Source organism: Oncorhynchus nerka, linkage group LG9a (assembly GCF_034236695.1).
Source record: "Oncorhynchus nerka isolate Pitt River linkage group LG9a, Oner_Uvic_2.0, whole genome shotgun sequence".
Taxonomy (NCBI): Eukaryota; Metazoa; Chordata; class Actinopteri; order Salmoniformes; family Salmonidae; genus Oncorhynchus; species Oncorhynchus nerka.
The window spans coordinates 42,995,835-43,009,283 of NC_088404.1; the positions used below are offsets into that span (position 1 = coordinate 42,995,835).

Sequence of the window (13,449 nt, forward strand, 5' to 3'; positions counted from 1 at the left end):
ATGGAGGGGGGGGGGGGGGTGAATGTAAATAGTCGGGTGGCCATTGGATTAATTGTTCAGCAGTCTTATGGCTTAGGGGTAGAAGCTGTTAAGGAGCCTTTTGGTCCTACACTTGGCACTCCGGTAACGCTTGCTGTGCGGTAGCAGAGAAAATAGTCTATGACTTGGGTATCTGAAGTTTCTGACAATTGTATGGTCTTTCCTCTGACATCGCCTATTATATAGGTCCTGGATGGCAGGAAGCTGGGCCCCAGTGATGTACTGGGCAATACGCCCTACCCTCTGTATGTAACGGCGTTCTTCGTTTGTATAAAGAGAGGACCGAAATGCAGCGTGGTGGTTACTCATGATCTTTAATGAAGGATCGCGATACATGAAATAACTGATACAAAATAACAAACGGAACGTGAAACCTAATTACAGCCTATCTGGTGAACACTACACAGAGACAGGAACAATCACCCACGAAATACAAAGTGAAACCCAGGCTACCTAAATACGGTTCCCAATCCGAGACAACGAGAATCACCTGACTCTGATTGAGAACCGCCTCAGGCAGCCAAGCCTATACTAGACACACCCCTAATCAACCACAATCCCAATGCCTACAAAAAACCCAATACGACAATACGATAACCCATGTCACACCCTGGCCTGAACAAAATATTAAAGAAAACACAAAATACTAAGACCAAGGCGTGACACTGTAGCGCCTTAAGGTCAGATGTCGAACAGTTGCCGTACCAGGCGGTGATGCAACCGGTCAGGATGCTCTGGATTGTGCAGCTGTAAAACGTTTTGAGGATCTGGGGACCCATGCTAAATCCTTTCAGTCTCCTAAGGGGGAAAAGGTTTTGTCGTGCCCTCTTCACGACTGTCTTGGTGTGTTTGGACCATGATAGTTCGTTGGTGATGTGGATACCAAGGAATTTGAAACTCTCGACCCGCTCCACTACATCCCCATCGATGTTAACGGGGGCCTGTTTGGCCCCCCTTTTCCTGTAGTCCACGATAAGTTCCTTTGTCTTGCTCACTTTGAGTGAGAGTTTGTTGTCTTGGCACCACACTGCCAGGTCTCTGACCTCTGTCCTATAGGCTGTCTCATCATTGTTGGTGATCAGGCCGACACTGTTGTGTCGTCATCAAACTTAATGAAGGTGTTGGAGTCGTGCTTGGCCATGCAGTCGTGGGTGAACAGGGAGTATAGAAGGGGACTAAGCACGCAACCCAGAGGCGACCCCATGTTGAGGATCAGCGTGACTACCCTTACCACCTGGGGGCGGCCCAGGTCAGGGAGAGGTTGAAAATGTCAGCGAAGACATTTGCTAGTTGGGCCTTACATGCTCTGAGTGCACGTCCTGGTAATTCGTCTGGCCCCGCGGCCTTGTGAATTTTGACATGTTTATTAGGTCTTATTCACAGGTCTTATTCACATTAGCTATGGAGAGCGCGATCACACAGTCATCCGGAACAGCTGGTGCTCTCATGCATACTTCAGTGTTGCTTGCCTCGAAGCGAGAATAAAAGGCATTTAGCCAGTCTGGTAGGCTCGCATTACTGGGCAGCTCACGGCTGGGTTTCCCTTTGTAGTCAATAATAGTTTGCAAGCCCTGCCACATCGATCTAGCTTCAGAGCCGGTGTAGTAGAATTCAATCTTAGTTCTGTATTGACGCTTGGCCTGTTTGATGTGTCGTCTGAGGGCATAGTGGGATATCTTCTAAGTGTCAGGATTTGTTTCCACTCCTTTAAAGCAGCAGCTCTAGCCTTTAGCTCGGTGCGAAAGTTGCCTGTAATCCATGGCTTCTGGTTGGGAAATGTACGTACGGTCACTGTTGGGACGACGTCATCAATGCACTTATTGATGAAGCTGGTGACTGAGGTGGTATACTCCTCAATGCCATCGGACGAATCCCAGAACATATTCCAGTCTATCCTAGCAAAACAGTCCTGTAGCTTAGCATCCGCGTCATCTGATCATTCCTTATTGAGCAAGTCACTGGTTCTTCCTGCATTCGTTTGTGCTTGTATTCAGGAATCGGGAGGATAGAATTATGGTCAGATTTGCCAAATGGAAGGCGAGGGAAAGCTTTGTACGCATCTATGTGCGTGGAGTAAAGGTGGTCTACGTTTTTTTCTTCTGGTTGCACATGTGACATGCTTGCAGAAATGAGGTAAAATGGATTTAAGTTATCCATTCAAGTATTAGACCAAAAAATATGTGTCTGCTATATGCAAAATGTTTAGTATAAAGTATTAATTAATTCCTCCAGAGTGTTAGAACTACAGTGTTGTTACTTATCATGCCTTGCAGTTGCTGTTCTCTGCCTTGTGTCATGGAGACCTCCTTCTGTGCTTACTCTTTCTCTTTCCTTGTGGGCTGTTTAGCAGAGGACCAGCTTCTTGTCACAAAGTGTCCCTTGTGTTCTGCTATGTCTCTGTTGTGTGTTTTCCTTGGATTGCAATGCTGCCCCCTGCTTCAAGGCTGGAGCTGACCTTCTGTTCAACAATCAGATATATTCCGCTGCATCTGCATGTGTATCCTCTATTGCCATACTGCTGAATGACTTAGACCTTTGTATTGAGGCTGTGTGTAGTTTTGATTTAGCAACCAGCGCTGCTATGTGTTTGCATTGCTGTGTGGACTGTGACCTCTCAGCATTGTTTGTATTGAAATGTAGACCAACCCTCAGCCCTCTAATACTGTAGCTGGGAATGCATCACCTGCTTTTCATGTTGCATGGCGAATGCATAGAAAGTCAGACGCTGGTCTTTAAGACATCTCTCATACAAAGTGCTGTGCTTACAATATCCTCCCACTTCTGTTGTGCAGTGGTGGTTGAGTTTGCATGGACGTGTAATTATGATGAAAAAAGTTGCTGAGATGAAAAAAACATACTGTACTTATTACAATGTGAACACTTTTGGAGTCATGCGTGCGTATGAGTGTATAAGAGTGTATAAGACAGGACGTTTGAATCAGACAGAGGTGTTTGGGAAGAATAATGTCAGAAAGAGAACTCTCTGTGTCTGCACTTCACTGCGTGAGGCTATGAGTCTGTGAGCAGGGTGCTAAGTGGGACGTTTAGTAGCACAATGTGGGAGTGTTTTAGACCCTGGCCCGTACTGCCAAATGGTTGCCATTCCTACCTCTGCATGTAAATAAACAGTGGTTATGCTGGCTGCTCACTGATTGGACATAATGTAATGAGCTGTGAAAGCCCAGTCAGTGGTGTCACACAATGAGGGCTCAGCACTCTCTCTATCTTTAATGGATCCCAGACCTGCCAGTTAGTTGTCCCAGTCCCACACACTAACTCATGGTGAATACACTCTTCATATCTACACCATGCATTTCTTTTCCCATATTCTTACATTGCACTTCAATGTGTAGTCTATTATACTGAAGAAACATTGTTTGTTGTGACAACTGTTTGTGCGGTAACAAGTGTGTTGTCTTTCCGTGAGAGAGTGGGAGAGTTTTATTTGATGTGAGTATGCTTGGCTGGTGCCACTGTGAGGGAGAGGGGGAAGATGGAGCTGCAGTGGATAGCAGCTTTCTTATTGTGTGTTTTTTTATTGCTGATCTTTTTCTGTACATAATTACTCTGCCATAATTTCCTGCTTCTGAAAGCTACTGTATGATCCCTTATTGATGTCACCTGTTAAACCCATTTTAATCAGTGTAGATGAAGGGGAGGAGATGGGTTAAAGAAGGATTTTTAAGCCTTGAGACAATTGAGACATGTATTGTGTATGTGTACCATTCAGACAGTGAATGGGCAAGACAATAGGTTTAAGTGCCTTTGAACAGGGTATGATAGTAGGTGCCAGGCACACCGGTTTGAGTGTGTCAAGAACTGCAACGCTGCTGGGTTTTTCACGCTCAACAGTTTCCCGTGTATCAAGAATGGTCCACCACCCAAAGGACATTTATCCAACTTGACACAACTGTGGAATCCACTGGAGTCAACATTGGCCAGCATCATGTGGAAAGCTTTCAACACCTTGCAGAGTCCATGCCCCAAAAAAACTGAGGCTGTTTTGAGGGCAAAGGGGGGTGCAACTCAATATTAGGAAGGTGTTCCTAATGTTTTGTACACTCAGTGTATATCTCGCTGTTTTTTCTATGCATCATCAAGACCGGACGGCAGACAAAGGAAGGAACAGGGTTTATACTTGTTAACAACAGCTGGTGCACAATCTCTAATGTTTTTGCGAGTTAGAATACCTCATGATAATCTGCAGAACATATTATTTACCAAGAGAGTTTATCAATATTTTTCATAGCTGTCTATTTACCGCAACAAACTGATGCTGGCACAAAGACCACACTCAACGAGCTGTATAGGGCCATATGCAAACAAAAAAATCCATATCCAGAGGTGTCGCTTCTCGTGGCCAGTGATTGTGATATAGCGAACCTGAAATTTGTTTTACCTCATTTTTACCTGCAAGTCACCTGTGCAGCTAGAGGCGACAAAACTGTACTCCACACACAGAAACGCATACTCGTCCTCCCTTTCGCAAATCAAACCATAACACTATCCTCCTGCTTCCTGCTTACAAGCAAAAACTCAAACAGGAAGTACCAGTGACGCGCTCAATATGGAAGTGGTCCTATGAAGGGGATGCTAAGCTACAGGACTGTTTCACTAGCACAGACTGGAATATGTTCCCAGGATTCATCCGATAACATTGAGGAGTTTACCACATCAGTCACAGGCTTCGTTAATACGTGCATCAACGACGTCATCCCCACATTGACTGGACGTACATACCTCAACCAGAAGCCATGGATTACAGGCAACATCGGCACTGAGCTAAATGCTAGAGCTGCCCCTTTCATCAGATTGAATATTACTACGCTGGCTCTGATGCTCGATGGTAGCCGATGTGAATGAGACCTTAAAACAGGTTAACATTTGCAAGGCTACGGGGCCAGACGGAATATCAGAACGTGTACTTAGTGCATCTGCTGACCAGCTGGCAAGTGTCTTCACTGACATTTTCAACCTATCCCTGACCCAGTCTGTAATACCAACTTGTTTCAAGCAGACTACCATAGTCCCTGTGCCCAAGACTTCCAAGGTAACCTGGCTAAATAAAGCAACAGTAAACATGTCATCCCCACGAATGATGCAGTTAATTACTATAGCTCCTGCCTTGGGCCAAAAGGTGTAATTTTGTAAATACCGGCTCTCTATGGCAAGACACCTCATTCACACAAGTTTCATAAAAATCAGGCCAGTGCTATCTGAGGTATTGCATGTGACTAACAGACATACAGAGACAGATCCACAGTCCCCTCCCAGATTTCAGTGACAGTGACTATTGACCCGTAGCACTCACATTTATAGCCATGAAATGCTTTCAAAGGCTGGTCATGGCTCACACCAACAGCATCATCCCTGTCACCCTGGACCCACTCCAATCCGCATACTGCCCCAACAGATCCACAGATGATGCTATATATTTTGCACTCCACACTCCCCTCACCCACCTGGACAAGAGGAATACCTATGTAAGGATGCTGTTCAATCATTACAGCTCAGCATTTAACACCATCGTCCCTTCCAAGCTCATCACCAAGCTCAGGACCCTGGGACTGAACACCTCCTTCTGCAACTGGATCCTGAACTTCCTGATAGGCCGATCCCCCAGGTGGTGAAGCAAGTGACAAATGAAATGTGATTTGGAAGAGTTTTTTAAATTATACCTGAGTATTTTGCATTGGTTAGTGACAGTTTGTAGGCTAGTAATGGGAGATGGGTGGAGATGTACCTCTAAAATGTCAGTGACTATTTGGTGAAGAGATTCTGCAGAAGTGGAGCCATAGATTCCAAAGTAGCCCAGTAACTGAAACTGTTTTGTGGATGTTGGTACTGTGAGGATCGACGCTGGAGACAGGAAGCAGGTACAGGGAGAACATTTAATGAAATACGGACATGAAAAAGGACAGGAACAGTGTCTGGACAGGGGACAAAATAACGACATCTGGTCCCCCGGAACAACCAGGGGACCAGACAATTATAGACCGGGCAATCAACAATGGGAAGGAGTCCAAGTGCGTCCAATGAGCGCTGCTGCGCCTGGCATTCCACCTGGTCGAGCCTGATGGGACGGCCGAGGCATGGGCGCTGGACAAGAAAGCTGGAGCATAGAACCCCGACGAACCGGCAGAGGCATGGGGTTGGCAAACAAGCTGAGGTGTGGGAGCCTAACGATCCGGTTGATGTGTGAAAGCCTGATGAACCGGTTGAGGCATGGGAGCCTGATGGCCAGCTGAAACATGACGTGGGGTGGGCACCTGCCGAGCCCATTGGGGCAAGAAAAACCTCTCGAGCCTTCTAGGGCGTGAAATCCTGACCAGCTAACTGAGGCACCCCCGGTTCCATCGGTGACGGCACCCGGACCCGACATCACCAACAAAAAACAAGGCCTCTCTGATGCTTCCAATTTTGGTGTCTGCATTCTGTGAGGATCGACACTGGAGACAGGAAGCAGGTACTGGGAGAACATTTAATGAATATCGGACATAAAACAGGACAGGAACAGCGTCTGGACAGGGGACAAAATAACGACATCAATGCAGACACAGGGAACAACCGGGGGAGCAGACAATTATTGAAACGATGTGCACTGAGATTCGGGAAGCAAGTTCAGGGAGTGAGTGTTAATAAACAAACACAACATAATACAAGAATAAGAAACACAAACAACGCACAGAACTGACACAGGAACAGAAACAATAATTCCTGGGGAAGGAACCAAAGGGAGTGACATATATAGGGAAGGTAATCAGGGAGGTGATGGAGTACAGGTGAGTCTGAAGATGCACAATTGCCCATAATGATGGTGACAGGTGTGTGCCATAACGGGCAGCCTGGTGACAACGCCAGCTGATTCCTATAATCCTCTTCAAATTATGGTTATTTGTGTATGATTTGTAAAGCTAAAAAAACAATATTGAAAAGTTTGTTTTTAAAACGTGTTTGGTTGGTCCCTTCAAAATCATATTTTCATGGTTTGATCCACTCAGGTAATCATGCCATTTACTATGTAGGTCCAACTGTGTGGGTTTTACTGTGGTAATATTTTGTATGTACTTTTTTATAATGGATTTATGTCTATATGCTTTTGGATATTGCTGTCTTGTGTTTTGATGGAAAAACAACTGTCATCTGAGAGCATTTTTAAAACAGAGTTTTGTGTGTGTGTGTGTGTGTGTGTGTGTGTGTGTGTGTGTGAGTGAGTGAGTGAGTGAGTGAGTGAGTGAGTGAGTGAGTGAGTGAGTGAGTGAGTGAGTGAGTGAGTGAGTGAGTGAGTGAGTGAGTGAGTGAGTGAGTGAGTGAGTGAGTGTGTGTGTGTGTGTGTGTGTGTGTGTGTGTGTGTGTGTGTGTGTGTGTGTGTGTGTGTGTGTGTGTGTGTGTGTGTGTGTGTGTGTGTGTGTACTGTAAACAATGTCAGCGGCATGCATATGCCTGGTGGATATCTGAGGTGGATAATTATGTATAAAGTTTTGTGCCAGGAAACATAACTTGATTAGCAGCTAATGTTCCTTGCAGAGAGCCCATCAATCTTCATCACGGCCCTGCCCTCCCCTTGTGCTGAGTGTGTATTTGGACAAGTGTAGTTGGTTTATGTAGATAGTGAAAAAATATAATAAACATGTAGATTAAACCCCTTTTGAAGCTTGCTGTATTAAATGGCATGATTTAGTGCAGAATGAAGGACTGATTCCACATGAAATGAGAGTGATGACACTTTCCAAGACTTGCTCCATTTCTCTCACTCTATCTGACCCCACACTGATTCATTAAGCCTGGCCAACTCAGTCACAAATTAATTATGGTGGGCAGACTCAACTTTTGATTCAGAGAGCTATGAGTGTGAACCACACAGTAAACCCTACACTATATAATATATATGCCTCACTACAACACCATTCATCCCTAGAAATAATCTCATCCACCGATATATCTTCCCTGTCAGCCCTCCATTTTACTACTGCAGTCTTGTTCCCCTGAATGATATCATGGAGTATATTCCTCATAGGTGGTCTGACTGTTGGTTAGTTAGAGGAAAGAGAAGCCAACTGGCGATTTTAAAGGTTACTAAATCCAAACAATTCAGTGAACTGACTTGAATACCTACACTTTAGGTCTAAAAAATAAAAAATAAAAAACACATCAGTGTTTCAGTCTAAAATGGTGCACTATTGCAATTGATCTGGTTGTTGTAGTGTGTCGATGGGTAATATATTAAAGAAAAAGATGTACCTCATTCAGAGAGATTTCAGATTTGTTTCCCATTAAAATAAATAAGAATGAGAGGACTGCCTCTTGGGTCTGAAGTCCAAATTAGGATCATTTTTCAATTCAAACACTTAGAAGGGTCAACAGACTCTTATTCATCATTCATTTGTGTGTTATGCCTTAGAAATAGAGATCAGAGAGCAGAACAGTTGAACCACTGGGTGGCACTAGAACATTCAGCCATCCTGTTGTGGTTGTGTCTCGAGATCATTACTCTCTCCAATTATTAACTAACTTTACAGTTAGTTGTTGTTTGAAGAGTTTGCTCTAGAGACTAGAAATTACTTATAATATATGCTGACATCATAAGTCTCAATAGTCATGATGTTAGGGAGTGGTATATCAGACCAGTAGAAGTGTGTTTAAATGTGAACTGAACTTAGTTTTCAGTCATTTACTTAGGTTGCGTTTAGACAGGCAGTCTAAATCACATCAGATGTTTTCACATCAGATCTTTTTCAGAGCTGGTCTGATTGGTCAAGACAATTAGAGAGAGAGAAAAATCTGAATTTGTCACAATAATTCAATCAGAATAACATTGAAATGGATATTCTTCATATTTTAATTAAATGCATGAAATTTGGGGAAAAACAACCACTTTGGTGCATCAGAATAATTTGAAGAAATTCTTATAAACAAAAAATATTGTTTCAGATGCTTAGTTCTTGTTTGTTGAGGATCCTCAGTTTAGCAGAGCCACAGTATCTTACAGAAAGTGCTACAGAATCTGTCAATAGAGTTGAAGACTAAATGTACTGATGACTGTTTGAGCTGAGCAGGCTAGGGAATGGAACCTCTTTTTCTCCTCAAAAGGTTTTCAGCATGACGTTTTATTTACACATCTGACCAAAAGAATCCTATACACAGGAAATGCTTGTGATTGTGAGTTCCTCTCCTCAAATGTGGGGAAGTTTATTTATTTCCACAGGCATTCCTGATTTGCACTCTCAAGGTCTGCAGTGAGGGTTTCAGAGGAGTATAAATTTAAGCTATATTTAGAAGTGGGAGTTTGGGCTAAGAGTTTTCATGATTATGTTGTCAATAACGCTCTGATTTCATGCAGGTGTCATAACAAAACCCCACAAACCCACTGCTTATTTATGCGACTGTATACAGTATGCAACTTTACAGTTCAATACCATAACAACTTTCATTCACTGTAAATCACATAGTGACCTCAAGGAAACAGATGGCAATACTCTGGTTGATACAGTATTTGTGTTAACAGCACTTTTTGCAATGGGAAATTTGATCAACTGGTAAACAAATGTATGTTTACTGGTGCCCATAGCTCTAATTCTGATGCAATAGGCCAACTTACTGTGGGTCATGAACAAGTTTAACTCTTCCCTTCATAATTTAGGATAATAACCTGCCCAGGGACTGCGGTTGAAAATTAGCCGGCTGGCTAAAACCGGAACATTTACTGAAACGTTGATTAATGTGCACTGTCCCTGTAAAAATAAAATAAACTCAAATTATTCCAAGGTGTAAGTCTGTATGAGGGAGAGCATTGAAGACTGGCTGCAGGGCTATACTGAAGAATGCATGACCAAATGTAATGATTTTTACGTGTTATATGCTAAGATTGAATGTGTTACACTGCAATGTCCTCAATTTACTTTTGTCAATTTTCATAGAATGAAATCAAGCTGATGTGCAATGTATTCTTTCAGTTTATTACGGTTTGTTTTTACATTCAAGATGGAAAAAGAAAACTTTGTAAAATTATATATATTTTCAGATACCATAATGCTACCACTTTAACATTGAAATGTAACACCGGAGGATCAGCACAGAATGTCACTCACACAACAGTGAAATGGCAGGCACTCCGGTGACAAGCTCAGAGCTACTACATATAAAACCCTCATTATAATAAACATTTACATTTACTAAAACAACATCCGTATACTCATGAGGGCTTTTCGTCAAATGCAAAGGTATTTTACGCGCACCAGCTCATGGGAAGTGAAGGTAGCCTAATAATCATAATCATAATCATAAATGTAATCATAATTGGTTCATCGTTATAGTGCTGATAGGCTCTTGATCAGATGGTTGTAGAAGTAAAATTATTAATATCATATTCTCTCTTCCCACTGCACGAAAATGGTGACACTCGTGCGTAATATCTTTAGATGTTACCATTTTATCACCTCACCTCTCGTTTGTATATCACTTTGCCTATTTGAAATGTAGAACTTTCTCAGGGCAAGTGAATGATAAGTAAGAGCAAAGAGGAAATTCCATCTGGTACAGCTGGTGCGTGCGTGCACCCAAGATAACAGACGAATTGAATGTGTGACTTTGGGGGTCCAAGCTCGTCTGTGCTGTCACACCAATGCTGCTTTTGTGCATTTGGTTTCCCTTTTTTGATAAGATACTGTCTATGCTAAAACATTTTGATTTGTCCGTTGCTCTGCTTGGGACGGTGGGTATAATGTCCTTTGTTCTGCACAGAATAGATGAGTTCAAGTTCACCGCGCAACCGGACAGGACAGGAGACCCGTTCTCCCTCCCATCAAACGCTAGTATGCTGCTGTCTGGTTCAACCTCCTGGAGGGAAGACGCTCCTGAAAGATGCGCTGCGTCCAACCAGACCCTGTGGTCCTGAACTGGTATGCACCTTGGACCGAGGCGCGCGTCAGTGGATTGACTGCCGTACATGTCCTGCGTGGATTCAATTTGGATTTCATTGTGCACATTTAATTTTGGACCATGGCCAGACCCACTTTGCTGCATCCCAACATTGTTGAACTCACCAAGAACATATTTTAAATCTGAACATTTCTCATAACATCTATGCTGTTGTTCCATCTCTGTGCCCACCACAGCCCTCTCTCCAGCTGACATTGGCCTACCCATCCTCCTCAGGTAAGCATCAGCTGGAAGTTTAGACCCTGTCGGGTTCGAGGAGACCGGACCCCTGTTCCTCTTGTGAGTAGTTTTGGACTCTGCAGTCTCTTGACCCTTTAGTTTTCTCTTCCTCCGTCTATAGTTTCCGTGGTCGAACATGTCCAGACACTTGGTGTCCAAAGTCCAGTAGCTGCCTTTACCGGGCCGGCCCTTCTCTCTCGGTACCTTGATGAAACAGTCATTTAGAGAGAGGTTGTGACGGATTGAGTTCTGCCAGCCCTGCTTGTTGTCATGGTAAAAAGGGAAGTGGTCCATGATAAACTGGTAAATGCCGCTCAGCGTCGCGCGTTTCTCTGGCGCGCCCTTTATAGCCATTGCGATAAGTGCAATGTAGCTGTACGGAGGTTTTTGCGGAGGTTCCTGCCGATTCGGGACGAAACCCAAAGCGGGAAGAATGGTACCGCCGTCGCCTCCATATAAGTAAATCAATGAGGAATTGGAGAGATTGAGCGCGGAGGGTGGCACTCCAAGCTGCGGCACTCTGCTGTGGTACAGACTCATGACGCTGGAGCGCTATTTCCTTCCCAAGGAAACTTTAGCCCGTAGTGAGTGCTGCTCTTGGAATGACGGGCTCACGCTGCGTCCCTGCCTCATGAGTCTAGAAATGTTAAATAATTGTTGTACGTTTGCTGTTTTATGTTGACTTTGCACTGGAAAATAAATGTTCGATCATAAACACTCGTTGTGTTTTCAGCCCACCCACATTAATTAAAAAGTTCATTGCCGAAAGCAGCTCTCTCCCCGCGTGTCCCCTGCGTACCAGCCAATGGTGTGCTTGGTTATTCCCTCATTTGTTTATAGAATTAGTCTGTTGATAAGTCTGCCCACCCAAGTTGAATCAAGCTGTGTTTATTTGGAAAAATTTCCGGGCACCCAATACATAAACGCACTGATCTGATGTTTGAAATATCACGTCCACCCTTGACGCTCAAAGTTGCTCACACAGAGAGAACAAGCAAACGGTCGAGTTCTTTCTGGACGTTGCTGTGGGTTACTTGAAATGAAAACAAAGAGTATAAAAGAAAAATAACTTAAACAATTGTCTTTTAACTCAAGTTGTGACAGACCCCCCTACATTAGCAATAAAAAAAGACAGAAGGTATAGCCTATAATTTACACATTTAATCCACAAACCTGCATGGTGTAAATAGGCACAGCTTTTATTTCATTTATAGCAATACATAAAAATATACTTTAGGTAATTGTTTTATAATAGAGAATATCCCTCTGCTATACTGCTTGAAAAAAAATTAACACAGTGTTTTAACGGTTTTATCAAGAGATGAGTGAGAAAGCCACCCACTGCCATAAAAGGACAATTTGGCAGGACGTGAAGGTAAACAGTATTATTTGTGGATGCGTGCATGATGCTTTATATTATGTATTTTCCTGTTTATAAGACGGAGGAGGATTATAACAACTTTACAAGTGCACACAGCTGGCTGGTGCTTACATTACGAGTTTGGAGGTTTCAGCATATATAAACTCTGGAGTTTTTTTTGAGTTTGTCTTTTTTCCTCTCCTCACAAACTATGATTCATTAAGAAATAAGCCAACATGGCCAAAAGCAGCCTATATGTATCCCTCAAGTACTTAGACCACACATTCATCTGATGTTGTAGGGTGCTGTTGCAGACCATTCCGTTCATTGGCCTAAAATAAAATATATAGAAATATAGCCCGCTATAAGAGTGACATATTTAACATTTACATTTTAAACATAATATATGTGGGTGAATGCAAAAAGGAAAATAATGCGGTCAATGAGCTCAGGCTATAGTCTATTTTAATGTAAGCTATTTTTTATCATTGTTTTGTGGACATCATAAACTTGGCCTACACATTTTTTGGGGTTCTGTTAGTGGCTAGATGGCCATTAGAAAGTCATTGTATAACCAGTAACACCTGGGGGTAATGAAAATTGAGAAATTAAAACGTTTAATTTGATAGAGAAATAGGATATATAGGTCCCCCTTGAATGATATCAATATTGCATTGACATACAGTGTTTAAATTGCATTGGAGAAAGTGTGAAATACTATCTAATTATTTTATCACTGAAATGCCCCAAAGGAGTTCAGAGCAACCCTGACAAGCATATACGGATTACAGTTTTGGTTATAGACAGTAGGCATGCTTTCCGGGAACAAAAAATATACATTTGGCGACATCTAAAGGCAAGAACGAGAATTGTGGATTTTTTGCCACCCTCTG

General features: G+C 43.0%; 1 protein-coding gene across 1 annotated transcript; it reads right to left on the reverse strand.

Moving 5' to 3' along the window:
* Positions 1-9,974: 9,974 nt before the first annotated feature.
* On the reverse strand, positions 9,975-11,975 carry foxl1 (forkhead box L1). The gene has a single exon (XM_029668967.1). It carries the CDS (start codon positions 11,734-11,736, stop codon positions 10,504-10,506), a length of 1,233 nt encoding a protein of 410 aa, XP_029524827.1. The 5' UTR covers positions 11,737-11,975; the 3' UTR covers positions 9,975-10,503.
* Positions 11,976-13,449: the final 1,474 nt, after the last annotated feature.

Bases quoted from the DNA above. Each gene is read 5' to 3' on its own strand.
- foxl1 (XM_029668967.1), bottom strand. From the start codon at position 11,736: ATGAGTCTGTACCACAGCAGAGTGCCGCAGCTTGGAGTGCCACCCTCC.